Source organism: Schistocerca gregaria, chromosome 6, assembly GCF_023897955.1.
Source record: "Schistocerca gregaria isolate iqSchGreg1 chromosome 6, iqSchGreg1.2, whole genome shotgun sequence".
Classification (NCBI taxonomy): domain Eukaryota; kingdom Metazoa; phylum Arthropoda; class Insecta; order Orthoptera; family Acrididae; genus Schistocerca; species Schistocerca gregaria.
In genome coordinates, this window is record NC_064925.1 from 247,389,981 (window position 1) to 247,411,016 (window position 21,036).

The 21,036-nt window shown below is 47.6% G+C and overlaps 1 protein-coding gene across 1 annotated transcript in view; it reads right to left on the reverse strand.

Annotated features, from left to right (window-relative positions):
- The window catches only part of LOC126278566 (adhesion G-protein coupled receptor D1-like), a 159,291-nt gene that overhangs the window by 6,118 nt on the left and 132,137 nt on the right, over positions 1 to 21,036 (reverse strand). The window contains exon 6 of the mRNA XM_049978767.1: positions 16,864 to 17,097. Coding sequence (XP_049834724.1) covers positions 16,864 to 17,097 — 234 coding nt within the window. The remainder of the gene's footprint in view (positions 1 to 16,863; positions 17,098 to 21,036) is intronic.

The window sequence follows — 21,036 nt, forward strand, 5'->3', positions numbered from 1 at the left end:
GAAGTTTAAGTCAGATTTAAAAAAGTTTCTGATAAATAAATGTTTTTTTTTAGCATAGAGCCATATATTGAATCCTTATATCACTAACTGATAGTTGTATTGTCATGTTGTTCTCATTGTCAGTTCTGTGTCTCGTTTATACCCTTTTAACTATAAATTATGTGTAATATGTGTTTCCAAAATGTACTAAATATTTATAAATCCATTACATACGATACATGTTAAAAGAGAATGTAAAAGAACACCCTATTAATTCAATGTTTTAATTTTCAACATAATGTTAATTTTATGGGTTTGATAAAAATTTGTAATATTCTGCTGTGCATATTCTGGACAGTATTATGACAATTCCTATATCATTTAAATGATGCAAAGGATGATAATAAATGAAATGAAAAATGAAAATGAAATTTGAACAGGGTCTACAACATTCAAGTCAACTTGCATAACAATTGTTCTTATCACTAAAACGTAATATGTAGCTGAAGGTGTGACCTACGATATTTTTATTTGGTTTTGTGGAGAAACAGTATTCGTATTTCAAGAGACAGCCTGAACAGTACTGCCACCAGTATGTTGTACAGCACAGTACATCGTGAGAAGGAATGTTAACCAAAGTCTGTGTAGCATGACCACTTGTTTCATATGTTTTGTTATATTTAACTGAAGCTAGGTCTTACTGTAGAACTATAAGGCGATAACACTATTTTATGTTAGTATTAGATTTATTTATATTTGAACTTATTTACAGTTCTTTTCGAACTGGCAATGTATTGATTTTACTCACCTACTTCTGTGATTTGATTGTGCGAACTACTATTATAGGTAACTGCACAAAATTATGCCATGAAGAGCATTAAGAATATTACAAAAAAAACTGTTTAGCCATGTTCGTATGGCTTAGTCGTGACCAGAATGGCATCAGCTTAGGTTTGGTTACATACATTTTGTGTCCCACAGACCCATACTTGTCGGCACTCTTCGGAATGTAAAAAAAAAATAAAAAAACCATGCTACAGAATGAATATTTTAGACACGAATTATTTTATGTTCGTTTCACAGAGCCGTAGTAAAATTGCCCTAAAAGTTGGTCTCTCAGGGGGCTCAGCATTCGTTTGCTTGGCGAACCCGGGGTCCTCGAGCTGTGGACTGGTGTGCGCCGCCAGTCTGCTGATACCGTAAGCTCTGGGTATGCTTCAGCGACCACCATGTGGCGCAACGGTGGAACGTTGTGTGTCTTAGGGACCGGGGATCTTGGCTTGATTGCCTGGATCGCGAGGACGGTACATACCTCTATAAAAAAAACCTTCAATCTTAAGGTGTGCTGCGCGCCGATAAGATGCATGGCTGTTGAGGTGGAACAGTCGCTAGCGGGCAACCTCTGGGGAACCTGCACACCACAGTTGTACAAGGCTTATCCAGGCATCCGGAGCTCTGTCTGGATGGACGTAAGTTTCCCTAGCTGCTCGTGGGACGACCATGAATACCACGAGTTCTTCCTCTTTTCCTCTTTCTAATTTTTCGCTGGCCAGTGGGATGGGTGGACCGCTGGTAGGCACTACCGCCCAATCCAACAAGAGGGCTAGGTTAGCCAGTCCTCCTGACTCCAGCTTCAGCAAACGTACAGCAGTTCAGAGTAACAGAGCACATACTGACAACCAGAATGTGTTTTTCACAATAAAAAGGAAAGATGGTTCCTTTGAAAAGGTTTCGCCATTCTACACTCCTGGAAATGGAAAAAAGAACACATTGACACCGGTGTGTCAGACCCAACATACTTGCTCCAGACACTGTGAGAGGGCTGTACAAGCAATGATCACACGCACGGCACAGCGGACACACCAGGAACCGTGGTGTTGGCCGTCGAATGGCGCTAGCTGCGCAGCATTTGTGCACCGCCGCCGTCAGTGTCAACCAGTTTGCCGTGGCATACGGAGCTCCATCGCAGTCGTTAACACTGGTAGCATGCCACGACAGCGTGGACGTGAACCGTATGTGCAGTTGACAGAATTTGAGCGAGGGCGTATAGTGGGCATGCGGGAGGCCGGATGGACGTACCGCCGAATTGCTCAACACGTGGGGCGTGAGGTCTCCACAGTACATAAATGTTGTCGCCAGTGGTCGGCGGAAGGTGCACGTGCCCGTCGACCTGGGACCGGACCGCAGCGACGCACGGATGCACGCCAAGACCGTAGGATCCTACGCAGTGCCGTAGGGGACCGCACCGCCACTTCCCAGCAAATTAGGGACACTGTTGCTCCTGGGGTATCGGCGAGGACCATTCGCAACCGTCTCCATGAAGCTGGGCTACGGTCCCGCACACCGTTAGGCCGTCTTCCGCTCACGCCCCAACATAGTGCAGCCCGCCTCCAGTGGTGTCGTGACAGGCGTGAATGGAGGGACGAATGGAGACGTGTCGTCTTCAGCGATGAGAGTCGCTTCTGCCTTGGTACCAATGATGGTCGTATGCGTGTTTGGCGCCGTGCAGGTGAGCGCTACAATCAGGACTGCATACGACCGAGGCACACAGGGCCAACACCTGGCATCATGGTGTGGGGAGCGATCTCCTACACTGGCTGTACACCTCTGGTGATCGTCGAGGGGACACTGAATAGTGCACGGTACATCCAAACCGTCATCGAACCCATCGTTCTACCATTCCTAGACCGGCAAGGGAACTTGCTGTTCCAACAGGACAATGCACGTCCGCATGTATCCCGTGCCACCCAACGTGCTGTAGAAGGTGTAAGTCAACTACCCTGGTCAGCAAGATCTCCGGATCTGTCCCCCTTTGAGCATGTTTGGGACTGGATGAAGCGTCGTCTGACGCGGTCTGCACGTCCAGCACGAACGCTGGTCCAACTGAGGCGCCAGGTGGAAATGGCATGGCAAGCCGTTCCACAGGACTACTTCCAGCATCTCTACGATCGTCTCCATGGGAGAATAGCAGCCTGCATTGCTGCGAAAGGTGGATATACACTGTACTAGTGCCGACATTGTGCATGCTCTGTTGCCTGTGTCTATGTGCCTGTGGTTCTGTCAGTGTGATCATGTGATGTATCTGACCCCAGGAATGTGTCAATAAAGTTTCCCCTTCCTGGGACAATGAATTCACGGTGTTCTTATTTCAATTTCCAGGAGTGTATATTCAAAAGGTTCTAGAAGGAATAGCTGGAACTTTAAAATCACTGAAGCGTTTACGGAATGGGACACTGCTTGTTGAAACATCAATTGCTCAGCAAGCAGTTAACCTTCAAACAGCTAAAAGCTTGGGGGAATACACTATCGATACAGAGCTTCACAGCACCCTGAACTCCAGTAAGGGTGTTGTTACCTGTAGGGATCTCGTTGACATAACTGTAGAAGAATTAAAGAGTGAGTGGGCTCAGGACGGAATTGTTGACGTTCAGAACATCATGAAAAGGGTGGATGGGAACCTGGTGAAATCTGACTCCTTCATTCTTACTTTCAATATGCCCAAACTCCCAGAACACGTCAAGGCAGGATTTCTTCGACTAAACGTCCGGTCGTATGTCCCAAACCCAATGCACTGTTTTAAGTGCCAGCGTATTGGGCATACAACTCTAGGGTGCATAGGAGAAGCGATGTGTGGCATTTGTAGTAAGGCTGCCCATGACGGAATTGACTGTTCGCCGCCTGTCCGATGTATAAACTGTTATGAAAGACACCCTGTTTGGAGTAGGGACTGTAGAATCTTCCTAGAGGAATATAAAATACAAGAAATAAAAACAGCTAAGCGTATCCCCTACAGTGAAGCCAAAAGATCTTTAAGGCCATTCAGCCTCCCTCCCCACCCCCCACATTGGTTACGTCTTTTGCTTCCATTGTTCAGAAGCCGCCTCCAAAGGTCGATGCATCTACACAGATGAAGGTTGTTAGTGTTGGCGCAAACACCTGCACATGTCAGTGCACTTGCAAGGCAGCAAGTGTGTCAGATCCTGTAGCCCCTCCTAGAACAGCAGAGAAAGGTACAGTAGCTAAAATTGAAGAGCCCCAGGCATCTCCGATTGCTGAGGCTGTACCAAAGCCCAGCATGGTCATAAACACCCCAGCTCTGGTTCCAGCAAAGCCCTCTAAACAAAGGAAAGCACATGTGAAGCAGCACCAACAGATTAAATCGGCTGGTAAACCGTCGGATCATGTTAATGTTGTCCCGCTAGACGCTTCATCAGACTCTTCCCCAGAGCTGATGGAGTCTGAGGATATGGGGCAATCATCTCGCCCCAAGACTGAGCCTCCACCCGGTGCAGTCTCCCCGCCTCGGCGGAAAGAGAGGCAGAAAATACAACCACCGTGATGGCTCCCATACTACAATGGAACCTGCAAGGGTTCAGGACACATGTGGAGGAACTACGTCTATTGATTCAGGATAGACCTATGTGTGTATGTCTGCAAGAGACAAATTTCAGTGAAACATACACCTCTGAGCTACGTGGTTATGTCCTCCACAAAAAGGACGACCTGAGTGGACAGAGAGCTCGAGGAGGAGTAGGTATCTTCGTCAACACAGACTACCACTCCTCGCCTCTCTCCCTCACGACGGATTTACAGGCAGTTGCAATATTAGTGCATGTGCGTCACCGATCACCGTCGCAGTTTGGTCCCTTCAATCCAACAAACCAACCAACCAACCAACCAACCTGCACTGCGTATTCTGTCATTCTAGCAGAATACGGGCGGTCGTTGTCGTTCAGCAGCATCTCTTGACAGTCTTCCTTGTCGTTATTATTAGAGTGCGTCTGCAAGACCTCGGGCAAGCAATTCGTACTACACCACACGCTCGCTGTTTCATCAGACGCATTAGATTTTCTTTTGTGGATACGCGCTGGTCTTTGTACGGAAAGTTGCTGCTTTGTTTGGACTCAACCATTCCTTTATTTTCCTTATGTGAGCATAACGACACCATCTTTCGTCACCAGTAACAATACGGTGTTGTTCACGAGCTAATTGATGACGATCAAGTATAGATGCGCACATGGCCACCTGCTGTGTCTGGTGATTTTGTCTTAGAGCATGTGATACGGATACAACCGATTTTTTAATCTTCCCCATTGCATACAAACGTCACAGGAAGCTGGATCGATCACAGTTAATCTCAGCTGTCAGTTGTCGAGTACACTGACGTGGATCATTCTGGTTTAATGCGTTTAAAGATGACCTAAGTAGTCTGGTCCCTTTAACCCCCACAAACCAACCAACCAACCAATGCGTTTAAATGCTCTTCATCAATCCCCGAAGGCCTTCCTGAATGTGGACAGTCACTAATGTCAAGACGATCCTCCTTAAAACGAGAAAACTATTTTCTTGTCTTGCACTGTCCAGTGACATTATCCCCAAACTAAAACAGAAGAAAACGTCGGAAATATTCCCATTTCTCCATTGGGCCTTCCATTTTCTATCTTCCGCACCTCCATTCACTATCTCAAAATGACAAAATGACAATGTAAACTCAAATAGCGACAGTGAACTACAAATAAAAAATGACAATCGATAAATAAACCCATTTGCCACCGGAATACCAACATCCAAAATAAAAACGCTATGGACTTGTGCACCAATCTAATATATACCGTTCTGAAGCATCATACATGTGCATAAATGAAGCTATCGTTGTATGCAATACACTGTAGCCAACACGTAGTTTGTTACACTGATGCTAAGCCCCTTCAACGCACCTCATCAGTTTTTGTTCACATATAAAGTTCTAGACGAATCGTGAACTACACTTTTTTAGTCCGCAGGCACGATCATTTTATGGTGAAGCAAGGGACACTGAAAAAGAAGACTTTTACATTTATGAGCTTGGGGTTCCTATCGGGAATCCTCACCACAGTACATTTTTCTGCACTTTATTGAGTCTTTGAAAAATAAAAAGTCTCCATTCTGAGTACAGCGTCAGTCAAAGGTGTAATATGAGAACACTATATTTTGAGGATTCCATCATAAAGGTATTAAAATTACACCTACAGCCAGTAGGCGTCAGAGGCGCGTGCTATGACCACAGGTCACGTAATTATTTGGAAGATATTTCACGAGAGTACCACCTGCAGAATATTGACTTAATTTATTCAGGCACTAGGCCATTCAATTTTGCACCTTCTATGCAATTTGCGCAGCCCCTGTTTCAACAATATGCTAGTGATGCTGCCTTTCACAAAGGTATTTTGTTCGCAGATGAGGCAGGACATTGTAATGTTCGGAGTAGTAAAATGTGGAAATAAGCAAGCTACATCTGACTCGTATTAGAACTCTCCAGTACAGGTTTTCCGTGAATGTTTGGGCAGGCATGCTTACTAATCATCTTCTTGCACCTGTACTTTTTCCGTACACTTAACTGGTGCATCGTACCCTGATATTATACATTCCACACTTATAGAGCTGCTATGTACTGGGTTATAAAAAAGTCAGTATAAATTTGAAAACTGAATAAATCACGGAATAATGTAGATAGAGAGGTACAAATTGACACACATGCTTGGAATGACATGGGGTTTTATTAGAAGAAGAAAAAAATACAAATGTTCAAAAAAAGTCCGACAGATGGCGCTTTATCTGATCAGAATAGCAATAATTAGCATAACAAAGTAAGACAAAACAAAGACGATGTTCTTTACAGGAAATGCTCAATATGTCCACCATCATTCCTCAACAATAGCTGTAGTCGAGGAATAATGTTGTGAACAGCACTGTAAAGCATGTTCGGAGTCTTTCACGCGTCTAACAACATGGGGTGTTTTTTTGTTCTAATAAAACCCCATGTCATTCCAAAAATGTATGTCAATTTTTACCTCTCTATCTACATTATTCAGTGGTTTATTAAGTTTTCAAATTTATAATGGCTTTTTGATCACCCGGTACAGTGCCGCTTGCTGCTCAAAGCAACATCTCGCTTCAGTACGATGGCGCAATAGTACATTTAAGCGGACGCCGAAGAGAACCCCCTTCCAAAGAACATTTTAGTACGAGCGTTCATATTTCTACAAGTATGAATTTCCAAATATCTCAGCTAAGTTTCGGAGAGTAAAATAGCATTGAAACTAAGAGTCTAGAAAGCGGCAAGAAATTATAGAAATGACAATATGTGTTTAAGGTGGGATGCATTAATATGTGTTTAAGATGGGATGCATTTTAGCTGCTAGTCCACGTGAATATGCCTGACCACATGCAAAGAATATTCCAGTCAGCAGAAGGCGCACGTTAACCTGTTGACTGTACCCGCTGTCAGCAACAAATCCGACACTATTCAGTGTACACAAACAGAAGGAAATGCAGAAAAGGAAACAAATTCCACTAATAGTAAAGAAGTAACTGATGGACTGACGTCCCGTAAGTAGATATAAATAACTGAAAAACAGTATTTCGTTCATTAACATGCTAGCATACTCATTATATGCAGAACTTTGATCGCAATCGTAGTGATAAATGAAATACTGAGTATGGCGAGTCTATGCATCTACTTTGTGTTGTGTAAATTATAACGTAATCATTCTGGAAGGTGTTTGTTGTTGTTATATTTCGTAAATCAATTGCATGACACATGTAATTCACAACTTTTTGGGGAAATACATTTCAAAAACTGGATTTCTATACTGTGCACTGCAATCAAAGGGTCCCTTTTTTGAAACCCCTTAAGCTCCCATTGCAACACACAAGTTTTAAATTTGGCTCAAAATGGTTCAAATGGCTCTGAGCACTATGGGACTTAACATCTATGGTCATCAGTCCCCAAGAACTTAGAACTGCTTAAACCTAACTAACCTAAGGACATCACACAACACCCAGTCATCACGAGGCAGAGAAAATCCCTGACCTCGCCGGGAATCGAACCCGGGAACCCGGGCGCGGGAAGCGAGAACGCTACCGCGCGACCACGAGCTGCGGACCAATTTGGCTCCAACCTTACTCTATATGTACAAGTGTGGCGCCCTGCGACGGCACCCTCGAACTCGGCGATGCTTCAAACAGGAAGCGAAAAAAAAGGCCAGAATTCAAAGGTTCATTGAGGTGTAAGCTGGGTAACTGATGTCATGGACGGTCGTCACACTCCCTCTGAAGCACAATTCACCCCTTCTTTGGACGCCTCTGTGATGGAGGTAAGAACGGCGATTCTCAGCGTTGAAATCACTCGGTTTTCTCATAGGTGGTTAAGGAAAACATTCCAGGCACACCGTCACTCAGAACTGACGCTAAATGGCCTCAAGAGATGGCATAAGGTCATCAATGAAATCAGCTTTTCCCTTGGGGCGTCGTTCCACACATTTGGTGGTTGAAAATGACTGTTCGCTGTGCAACAAGCAACACGACGACGTACTGACAACGTTCGACACTGCTGGTATCCTCCGAATGATTCCGCCCTTCTCTAAGGACATCGTGGGGCTGCAATCCCACTTAACGTGATGTAGCCCCTTGGAGTGTAACTGGTATACAGAATGGAACCACTAGGGACTGTTCGAAAACCATTCGACCAAATGTGAACTTGATTCGAAGCAGCAACGAGTATCTTTGCTCGTTAAGCCATCCTGTGGCATTATCATGGGGGTTCGAACCACTGACACATGCATGAATAAATCGGCAGTAAGAAACAGATACATGACTCTACTTTCCAACATAGTCACCAAACATTGGTGAAAACTTTCTATCAATCATTCAACTGTTCGACGTAGAAATGCCCTCTTTCGTCACGGAGCCACTCGAGAACCCCTGTGTGAACGTCTTCATCAGTGGAAAATCTCTGTCCCCCCCACCTCCCCGATTTCCTGTACATTGTTGTCTGTGATTAATATCAATGGTTCCAGAATGAGATTTTCACTCTGCAACGGAGTGTACGCTGATATGAAACTTCCTGGCAGATTAAAACTGTGTGCCCGCGAAAGGCAAAGGTCCCTAGTTCGAGTCTCGGTTGGGCACACAGTTTTAATCTGTCAGGAAGTTTAATATCAATGGTCTTCCAACCGCATCGTCTACGTCTGTGCGGCCTTGGTCAAAATATTGGCATCATTTCACCACGATTGGGCGACACTCCATTTGGTACATATACACCAGAATTTAATGGTGAATCTCTGTGGAATTTAGAGGTTTTCCAATAAAAATAGTGCCATCGCATGCACATCAGCTTTGGAGTTGCCACGTCATATTCTGTGGTGCATCCACTAAGTGTACTGCGCCAGGAGTGTGTCCATAAGAAACCCCAAATATGTACTCCCTTATGACATTTTCTTACCAGAGTTCGAGTGGGTGACCAATCCAGGGTGTGGTATGCAGCAAAAGACATTCCAGGGAGCCGATAAAAAGGCCTCCCTGGTTCATCTGATGAATGGGATTCAGGTGCTGTCTGCATCTGTAAAAAACCCTGAAGCAGATTCAGTCACTTGCCGTCTTTCAGGGGAAGCCTTTTGGCCGCAAGGCCAAACTGCAGGTGGTGTCTCATGATGGTACCATTGTTTCGCTTTGCATGGGAAGAGATTGTCTCTGGTTCCACCTGAAGTGATAAAGACTGTCAGTCTTACTTGCGAGATGAAGGTGGAGCTCACCATCCATTGCCCCTGCGGGTTCGGGGGTAAGAATAGGCCCGCGGTATTCCTGCCTGTCGTAAGAGGCGACTAAAAGGAGTCTCAAACGTTTCGGCGTCATGTGATGGTCCCCTCATGGGTTTGACCTACACTTTTCAAAATTTCCGTTGTTAGTGCGTGCCATTTGGGGAAGGACGCCTTACTTGGTGTTTTTCTATTGGTCCATCGTGAACCACCATCTTGCATCCTATCTATTGTCGTGTGGAGGGATTTACACCTCATGTCTTCTGGGTTGCCTCCTCGTCTTGTGCGCAATCCACTTCTTAGCGCCCACAACAACTGTGGACCCTTTTAACACCTAAAATCCAGCACGGTAGACAGTCTGTTGTGGTGGGGTCGTCATGTATCCTCTTGGTGGTAGCCCCCTGACCACGCAGGGATCGCACTACAGATGCCAGAGCTGTTTGCTCCCCATGCATGCCAAGGAGTATGTGCCCATCTTGTCTGGGCCACGGGGATGGGATATCGGCCAGGTACCCATTGCTTTGGCTGGGTGGCGCCCTTGGGGAGATCCCTCGTTCGGAGTAGGTGGCATCTGGGTGGATGTGGCGCAATGAAGCGCAATAAATCTCACCAAGCTGGTGGTCGCACTGCCACCAGCGTCTCTAACGAGGCAGAATTGAATTTGATGCTGCACAATATGACCCTCAGTCATTCCCCTCGTGGGCTGCGCTGTGGGAGGGACGCAGATCTAGTGCCAAGCCAGAGCCTTATGTACCACAATACCTTGTCTGCAGCACGACTGATGGTGACTCCTTTCTTACGACAAAGCCTCTGTTTTTTGTGGAACACCTGGAGCATAAGTTTGGGGAAGTGGCGGGGTTGTCTAAAATGAGGAATGGGTCCATCCTCCTCAAGACGTCCTCCCCAGCCCAGTCATGGGCGTTGCTCTTGTGTGATAAGCTGGGAGAGGTCCCTGTTACCGTCACTCCCCATAGCAGCATAAATATGGTCCAAGGGATTATTTACCATCGCGACCTCTTGTTACAATCCGATGACGAGCTGAGAGCTGACTTGGAACGACGTGGTGTGCATTTTGTCCGTCGTGTGCACAGAGGACCCAAGACGAACAGGGTGGCCACCAGTGCCTTTATCTTGGCCTTCGAGGGTGCTGTATTGCCTGAGAAGGTCAAGGTAATGGTTTACCGTTGTGACGTCAAGCCATACATCCCTCCCCAGATGCGGTGCTTCCAGTGCTGGAAGTTTGGGTATATGTCCTCCCGTTGCCCATCCAGCGCCACATGTCGAGATTGCAGAAGCCCCTCTCATCCCGATTCTCCATGTGCGCCTCCGCCTGTCTGTGTCAACTGTGGGGAACACCACTCTCCATGCTCGCCGGACTGCCCCGTTCTTCATAAGGAGCGGAAGATAATGGAATTTAAGACCCTGGACCGGCTTACTTATTGCGAGGCAAATTCGAAAGGTTGTATCCTGTCCCACTTCGAACATCCTATGCTGCAGCCTTCAGTGGACCCTCGGGGCCGTACATCTCTGTCTGCCCACCTTGTGTCTGGGGGCAAGCCTTCCTCTGTTGCCCCCTTAGCAGTTGGGGGCAAACCCACTTCTGTCACTCCCCCCGCACATGCTTCGGGAGTGCCATTTGCTCAAAAACCAGGGGGGTCGATCCCTCCCCCTCCCCCTCCTTCTCCGCCGGCGTTGTCTCTGCCAGTTCCTCTCTCGCGGAAGGGATCCCTCGGGGCCCTCCCTTCTTCCGTTTCTTCTCCTACCCAGCCGGATGTCAGCCAGTGGCTGAAGGTTCCGCCACCTGCTGGTTGTAGGGCTTCTGTGTTATCGTCAGCCTCTGACGCTCCTTCAGAGAAACTCTCCCAGCCCTCTAAGCCCAAGGACAGACCCGAGAAGAAGGAACGGAACGTGTCCAAGAAGAAGGGCGTTCCGGCGGTTTCCGTACCGTCTGCTGTACATAGTTCTGGCTCTGGGGATGAGATGGAGATCCTTGGCTCTGCCACGGATCTCGCCCTCACGGAACCCTTGGGGGCCTTTCCTATGGACGCAGCTGACTCTCGCCCGGTGGCGGCTGTTGGCTCTGAGGCGCCGTCTGCCTCTTAGTCGCCTTCATGCCCTCCCAGTCCCTTCCTGCTTCCATTCTCCAGTGGAATTGCGGCGGTTATTTCCGCCACCTGCCTGAGCTCCGGATGCTTCTGAGTGTTTCCCCTGTTCTCTGCATTGCTCTTCAGGAAACTTGGTTTCCAGCAATGCGGACCCCTGCCCTTCGCGGTTATCGGGGATACTATAAGAACCGCGCTGCCTGTCAACGAGCTTCAGGTGGAGTTTGCCTCTTTGTTCACCACTCTGACTGAAGCTCGCCAGTACCCCTTCTGACACCTTTAGAGGCAGTCGCTGTCAGGATTGAGGTCTCACCGGTATTACCGTTTGCTCTGTTTACGTTCCTCTGGATGGGCAGCTCCCCCGCCATGTCTTGGCTGCGCTGCTGGCTCAACTCCCGCCACCATTGCTGCTTCTGGGCGATTTCAATGCCCACAACCCTCTATGGGGTGGGACTGTCTCTGATGACCGCGGTCGTGCCGTGAAGCATGTGTTGGCTCAGCTCGGCCTTAGCCTCTTGAACACCGGTGCTACCACGCATTTCAGTGTGGCCCATGGCTCGTTCTCGGCCATCGATCTCTCTCTTTGCAGCCCCGGACTTGTCCCATCCTGACCTGTGTGGTAGTGACCATTTTCCCATCTATTTGTCACTGCCCCAGTGTCATTCTACTGGGCGCCTGCCCCGCTGGGCTCTCAACAGGGCTGACTGGCCGGCTTTTACTTCCGCTGCCACCATTGCTTCTCCCCCACAGGGTGACATTGACGAGGTGGTCCGTGTCTTGACCACGTCAATTATTTCTGCTGCCGAGGCTGCCATCCCCCGCTCTTCTGGACTCCCTGTCCCCTGGTGGTCGCTGGAGATTGCTGAGGCTATTCGCGACCGTAGGCGGGCTCTCCAGCGTTATAGGCGGCACCCGTCTCTGGAGACCCTCATCGCCTTTAAGAAGCTCCGTGCCTTGGCCCGTCGTCTTATTGCACGGCGTAAGCAGGAGTGCTGGGAGATGTATGTTTCATCCTTGGGCTCCCTTGTCTCCCCGTCGGCGTGTGGTCCCGCATACAGCGGATTTATGGATACCAGCCCCTATGGGTGTCACTGGAATCTCCCTGGACGGCGCTGTCTGCACTGACGCTGCCGCCATTGCTGACCACCTTACCGCGCACTTTGCTACGAGCTCTGCGACTGCGACTGCAACTTACCCTCCCACCTTTCGCTCTCTAAAGGAGCGCGCCGAGCAGACTCCATTATCATTCCACACACGTCGTTCTGAAAAATACAATGCTCCTTTCAGCGAGAGGGAATTCCTCGCTGCCCTCGCCGATTGCCCTGATATGGTGCCAGGACCGGACTGCATCCACACGCAGATGCTGAAGCATCTCTCCAGGGACTGCCAGAGACACATCCTCACCATCTTTAACCGCATTTGGAGCGAGGGCGTGTTCCTGTTGCAATGGCGAGAGGGTGTTATTGTCCGCATCTTGACGCCCGGTGCGGACCCTCTGGCGGTGGACAGCTATCGTCCCATTACCCTCACCAACGTTTTGTGCAAATTGCTTGAACATATGGGGCGGCGTTTGTGTTGGGTCCTTGAGTCGCTCCATCCCAGGTTGGCTTCCGTCAGGGCCAGTCTGCTGCAGACAATTTGGTGCAGCTGGAATCTGCTATCCGTACGGCCTTTGCCCGCCGTCAGCAGCTTGTTGCTGTATTTTTTTATCTGCGGAAGGCATATGACACGACATGGAGGCATCACATCCTTGCTACATTGCGTGAGTGGGGTCTTCGTGGTCAGCTCCCAGCTTTTCTTCAAAACTTTTTATTGCGCCGCTCTTTCCGGGTGCAAGTCGGTGCCGCCCCTAGTTCATCTTATATACAGGAAAATGGGGTCCCGCAGGGCTTGGTGTTGAGCATTTCCTTATTTCTAGTGGCCATTAATGGTCTGGCTGCAGCCGTGGGGTCGCCGGTTTCTCCTTCTTTGTATGCCGACAACTTCTGCATCTCATTTAGCTTAACGACTATGGGAGTCGCCAAACGCAGGCTGCAAGCAGCCGTTCGCAAGGCGGCATCATGGGCTCTGACTCATGGATTTCAGTTCTCTGCAGCCAAGACTCGAGTTATGGACTTCTGCAGGCGTCGGACGGTCCACCCTCATCCGGAACTTTACCTTGACGGTCACCTACTTGAAGTGGTAGACACTAGCTGCTTCTTAGGACTCGTCTTTGATGCCCGGCTCACATGGGTTCCACATGTTACTCAGCTGAAGCAAAAGTGCTGGCGGCACCTCAATGCACACCGCTGCCTGAGCCACTCATCTTGGGGTACAGATCGCTGCACGCTGTTGCAGAGCCCTTGTGCAGTCCAGGCTTGATTATGGGAGCCTGGCCTATGGGTCTGCATCACCCTCAGTGTTGACGTTGTTGGACCCCATACACCACTGTGGGGTTCGGCTTGCAACTGGCGCTTTCCGTACGAGCCCCATGGATAGCCTACTGGTGGAGGCCGGGGTTCCCCCGCTGCGGATTCGCCGCCACCAACTGCTCACCGACTATGCTGTCCATGTGCATTGCTCACCGGGCCATCCCAATCGTCGCCTGCTTTTCCCTGCCAGGGTCCTCCCTCTGCCCGACCGACGACCTAGGTCTGGGCTTTCCATTGCTGTCTGCATCCAGTCCCTGCTGTCGGAACTGGGGTCGTTCCCTCTTCTGCCACCCTTCCGGATCCGTGCACGCACGCCTCCCTGGTGTATGCCCTGGCCGTCCGTCCACCTGGACTTGGCACAGGAACCCAAGGACTCGGTTCCGCCTGTGGCCCTCCGTCGCCATTTTCTTGCGCTCCTCGCCTCATTTTCCGGCTGTGAGCCTGTCTACACTGATGGTTCCCTGGTGGATGGTCGTACTGCCTATGCTTTTGCTCACGCTGCCCGTGTTGAACAGCGCTCCTTGCCGGATGGCTGCAGTATTTTTGCTGTAGAGCTGGTGGCCACATTGCGCGCTCTTGAGCATATGCGTTCCTGCTCAGGTACATCCATTGTCATCTGCAGTGACTCCCTGAGCAGCCTCCAGGCTATCGACCACTGCTATACCTCTTCTCCTCTGGTATCCTTTATTCAGGAGTCTGTTTTTGCCATTACCCGCTATGGTCGTTCAGTGGTCTTTGTTTGGACGCCAGGTCACGTTGGCATCCCGGGGAACGAAAGTGTCGACAGGCTGGCCAAAGGGGCGATCAACGCCCCAACTTTGGAGATCGGCCTCCCGGCTCATGATCTGCAGCTGGGGTTGCGCCTTAAGATGCTTGGCATGTGGCATGACGAGTGGCGTAGCCTGACTTCGCCAAATAAACTGCGGGCTGTTAAGGAGACGACCGATGTGTGGCGGTCGTCCCTGCGGGCTTCTCGCAGGGACTGTGTCATCCTGTGTCGGCTCCTCATCGGCCATACCTACCTGACTTTGGACATCTTTTGCATCAGGAGGATCCCCCCCTGTGTCATTGCGGGTCCCGGTTGACGGTCGCCCACATTTTGTTGGAGTGTCCCCGACTGCACACCCTCCGGCAGTCTTTTAATCTCCCGGGCACATTGCCTTTGGTTTTAAGCGATGATGCCTCCATGGCTGACGACGTTTTAAATTTTATCCGTGGTAGTCCTTTTTATGGTTCCATTTAGGGGGGTCCTGCCCCTTTCCCTTTCTGTGTCTCTTGTCCTCGAGTCTCTCATTGGTTGCCGATTTTAGTGTGTATTCGGATGGTTGACTCTTTCCCTTTTTTTGTTCTCATGGTCAGTCAACCAGTCTCCGGCCCTCTTCTTTCCTTCCGGTTCTTTCTGTCCAGTGTTCGTGTGTCCTCTTCTTGTCTCTATCGTTCGCTGCCACATTGGTGTTCTTTCAGTGACTGGGGGTAGGGTCGTCTCCTCCCCCCTTGAGGTTTTACCTGCTCCGTAAATTTTCGTCTCGCCTGTTTTTGGAATGGGGGACTGATGACCTTCACTGTTTAGTCCCCCCTAAACATCCCAACAACCACCACCACCACTCACCATCCATAGTATCATCGACAAGACTGTGTACCTTTGGTGAACAACCGAATGGAGGTTCTCCATCAGAGGCTCAGGTAGTTCTGCGACTGTGTAGGCTGCAGATTCATCTACTTGCATCGTAATGTGGTTGATTTTGGTTTCCATTTAACACAAAAGGGGTCCACTACACACAGAACGTGGTTAGAAGGAAAGAGTGGCTGTAAGGTGGCAACTGGGGAGTTTTTTTAGGTAAGAGGGTTTCGGGAAACTACAGAAAGGGCTTCAGTCTCAAAGAGTGTGGTGGTAAATTGTCGAAGACATGTTGGGAAAGAACCAGAGCTCCAAGCGCTAATACAAAACAGTAAATCTCAAATCATTACCTACAGCTACATACATACTCCATTGCAGCTGGCACCGCCTGTTCCACCACCATCAGTGCAACTTTCTTCCCTGGGGTTGAACTCAGATGCAGAAATGGGAGCTGCAACACGGTCACGTATCTTATCATATGGCCTCTCACAGAGGGACAGGCACCACAACTGCCGTGCTCGTGTCACTTCTGACCCTAAGCGCTGGTGGCAGCACGCTGCATGACCAACTAACATTCATTGACCACAGAAGAAGTGGATGTGAGTGCAGTGCTCACTTCTTCACAAAGAAAGAGAAGTTCTATAACTACCACTTCAGAGTGTGATATATAACAATGAAACTAATCAATTGTTTTCCTGTTGCCACTTGGTGAGTACATTATAATTTAGTGTGTGCGCCACTTCATAGTTCTCATGTCTTGATTCAGCAACTAGGGGCCACCCAGCCTACTAATACAACAGCAGCTGTGCGTGAAGCTTGCCAGCGGTATCCCTGTTGGAATTAATGATTACATATGCTGGAGCACAGGGCTCCATTAGGCTCTGATGTATTGTTAATTGTATTGTACTACATCTTCCATGTGCGTGTACTGTTCGATCAATAAATTACAGTGTTCTTGGGTTAAAAGAGATACACACCAGAAAATTATGGAATATTCCAGCCTCTGGGAAAACTTCAAGAATCATACAAGTGAAGATCAATCATTGTACAATTCATAGCAGATAATCTTGTTCCTAAAGGCATCTAATACAATTGTAAAAGTAAATGTCCAGCTAGATGAAGTTAATTAGAAAAAAATATAAAAAATTACAGCACTTAAACTATTTCCAACAAATTACCTTTTTTGCTCCATTTACTCTTCCATAAACAAAGTGTGTATAGGAATAGCAAAGATTTTCCACTGTTTCATTTGTCCAGTCATGGGCACAAGTGCTTACATGAGGCAAACATCTTCGCATGACTACATTATCCAATGATGTGTTTGAATAGTCTGCCCCAACTTTCAGTTTACACTCATCTTGGCCAAGAGTCCACGACAAAGCACGTGGTTGGTAGGTACCATTCTGTAGCACCTGAAATCACAGAATATAACTTTTTCTGTTTGAAAACTATATTTAAACAAAATTAATGAAAAAATCTGCACCAAAAAGCATTATCCACTGAGTAGGTAAATGATAAAAGTGTGATCTTTAAGCTGGTTTGAATGTAATAAGTACATGTGTATGTGTAACCTCTTCGAAGCACAGCCACAACATTGTATTAACTAAGGTATGGTGTGAGATGCAGCATTTGTGATTTTTCCACATCAGAATGCAGCATACATCCTATAGTTCTTGTACTTGAAACATGCAACATACCCACCTAGTCACCTTGCACAATATAGCAAGTTATCAACAGCGTTCCTGACTTAGAATGATTTAGAAGTAAAAAGCCATGCACCTAATGATGACAATGGTATAGTCATCACAACCCATAATGGATGGAATATAAAACTTGTAGTGGATTGAGATATTGTAATATTTTTATTGACATTAGCAGCCACTGTCCTCACAACAGTAAAAAAAAGGTAATAGTCTCAGTTCAGCTTTTATGGCTCTTAGTAGTATCTCTCATTGTGCAGGCAGTAGATTACATTACATATATTTATTCTCTTTCATTCATTCATTGACTTATAATGATCTACTATGCATTAACAGAATAAGTAGATGTTAGGAAATACATGTATAAGTAACCATTGTTAAAATACTGCCAATCATTGTTTTTACTCAAGTTTAATTTAAAATAGCAATATTAACAGCAATACTACTACTTTGCAAAATGTTGCAGCTTCTTAGTTGTATTAAACATGTGTTTTTTATCCCTTATTCCTAACTTAGTATTTATATGACTGCATATGTATTTGTCATGGAACAATGATTATCTGTGTGCCGTAAGGATAGATGACTGTTTACAATTAACATTGCAACTTTTTGTGTAGCTAGCAGGTATCTTCAATCCTTGATTCTACCAGGTGGTAATAATAAAAATGGTGTTCAGAGTTCTGCAGTATGGGCTGCATACGCCACACGATGCTGAAACGTTGTAGTTATGTTCATTAATCAGTGTGTTCACTGTAGTTCCACTGTCTGCCCCCAGGTAAAAATATTGTGCTGTAAGCAGTCAGAATGTGAAATGTTCTTGTTTTGATGTTAGTATGCTGTTTGTCACTTGGTGATCCATACTGATTTCTTTCGTGAAGTAACTATTGGTGTAAAGGGTTAAGAAGGCTGAAGTTTTCCATATGAAACATAGTGGCTACTGAGAAGTAAGGCTGTTAACTGCTGGTAAAATTGTTGCATCTGAATATCAGCAGTAGCAGTGCTGCATTGTGAGAGTATCAACAACAGAAACAGCTGCAAAGAGGCCCCCTGTCACTAAATCGGCTAAAGAATGTGTTGTAACTTGGACACACAACACAACCAAGAATGTTAATACAATGTTATTAGACTGTGGTGTGTACGCCAATCATCATAATATACACTGAACACAATAAAATAAGGAAAACATATGCAAGCAGTAGTAATGTGATAACTGAGCACAAACATAGCATGTTAGGATCCAAATAAGCACCTGCTTGTGGTGGGCTCTATCGGAAGTTCACAGTATTGCTCTTTCACAAGTTACTCTCATGGATAACAACACATTGCTAATAAGGGTGGCTTTCAAGCGTGTGTGCATTACTTCATTCCTCTTTCTTTGAGGAACAACTCAGATTTGCAAGATGTTCATAGGATCTTCCTCTGTGAGGCTCTGACTGAGATGACGTGATGACACAGGAGTATGTAGTTGGAAGTACTTGGGGCATGGACAGTATCACAGTCCACCTTCTCATGTCAACCCTTGACATCAGCAGAGCTCCATGTCCCCATCAACAGTTGGTGTCAGGTGGAGGAGATGGCTCCAGTGTGGATGGCAACTGTATTGGTACTTATAATGGTATTGGAGAAGCTGCACCAGGTTCGTTGACCAGCGTTGGGTGAACCCTTATATGTTGTCTCAGGGACCCAGCTGCATCAAGTGAGCCCCCAGGGGCTCATCATTCATTTGCTGGGTACGGGCTTGGCGACCCCGGGGTTCCTGAGCTGGAGACTGGTAAGCGCCGCCAGTCCCCTATCACCGTAAGCTCTGAGCATACTTCAGCGACCACTGTGCGGCGTGGCGGTGGAATGTTGTGTGTCTCAGGGAACAGGGTTCTTGGCTTGATTGCCCGGATTGGGAAGATGGAATAAACCTCTATAAACAACTCATCAATCTCAACGTGTGCTGCGCGCTGATGAGATGCACGTCTGTTGAGGTGCAACAATCGTTAGCGGGCAACCTCTGGGGAACCTGCCACACCTCAGTTGTATAAGGCTTACCTAGGCACGCAGGGCTTTGTCTAGGTGGACCGAGATGGAACCTTTGAACTTTTATTCTTCTCCTTCCAGCGGAAAGGGTGGACAGCTGGTGGGTTCTAACACCCAACCCAACAAGGGGGCAGGTGTAGCCACTCCACCTGATTCAGTTACTAGTAACAGAATGCAAACTGCTTCGCAGAATGTGTTCCTCATAATTAAAAGAAAGGAGGAGAGTTTCGACAAAGTTTCACCATTTTATATACAGAAAGGCTTAGAAGGCATTGCTGACACCTGAAAATCTGTCAAGCGCTTGCGAAATGGAACCTTGTTGGCTGAAACATCTAGCTTCCAGCAAGTCCAGAACCTTCAGAAGGCACAATTTCTTGGGGACTTTGCGATAGAGACTGAATTTCACAACACCTTGAACTACAGCAAGGGTGTTGTGACTTGCAGAGACCTCATTGACATTCCCCAAGACGAACTGAAGGCTGAATGGTCCCAGGAAGGAATTTTCGACGTGCAACACGTTATGAAGTGGGTGGATGGTGCTCTCATGAAGTCTGACTCATTTACCCTTACGTTTAACAGAACCAAATTGCCAGAGCATGTGGAGGCAGCTTTCCTACGTCTCAGTGTACGGCCTTATTATCCCAACCCCATGCGGTGTTTTAAATGCCAACACTTTGGACACACTACTCTCAGCTGTAGAGGGGAAGCCACTTGTGGGAAATGTGGTAAAGCCGCCCATGAGGGATCACCCTGTGTGGAGTAGGGAGTGCAGAGTTTTCCTTGAGGAACGAAAGATCCAGGAACTTAAAACCATAAAACGCATCCCGTATGGTGAGGCAAAGAAAATATACAGGTTCATGCAGCAGCCCACGTTCGCTGCCTCCTTTTCTTCCGTTCTGAAACAGCCAGTCTGGCAAACTGATGCCGCTACACAAACGGAGGTTGCTACTGTCAGCACTAGCACCTGCATTTGTCAATGTACGTGTGCTGCTGCAGTTCCTGTGAAGCCTGCTGCTCCCCCCTCCCCCCCCCCCCCCCCGGCTATGGGTAGCTCACATCATGCTACACCCCCTACTGCTTCTGAGGTTTTGGCTCCAATGCAACTTCAGACCAAAAAATCTAAACCAAAGACAAAGGTAAAGACTCGCCTGCTGAAGGAGACTGAAGTCATACAGTCTGTTGATGTTGACGTCATTCTCTCTGATGTCTCTCTCGACTCCTCTTCATAGGTGATGGAGGTTGATGTCAGACTGGGGCAATCATCTCGCCTCAAAACTGAGCCTGCACCTGTTGTGGGCTCTCCTCCCCGACAGAAAGTGAGGATGAAGATACTCCCACCCTGATACATGGCTCCCATTATACAGTGGAACATGAATGGATTCCGGGCACATGTGGAGGAACTGAACCTCCTAGCACAGCAATGCCCCCTGTGCTTGTGTTTACAGGAAATGCATTTACAAACATCTGATGCTCCTGTACTAAGGGGCTATACGTTATATCGCAAGGATGACCTGACTGGGGAAAGGGCCAAAGGCAGAGTTGCCGTGTTTGTCAACAATGACCACCACTCCTCTGCTCTCCCCCTGGATACTGACCTGCAAGCAGTTGCAGTTGAATTTCATTCCT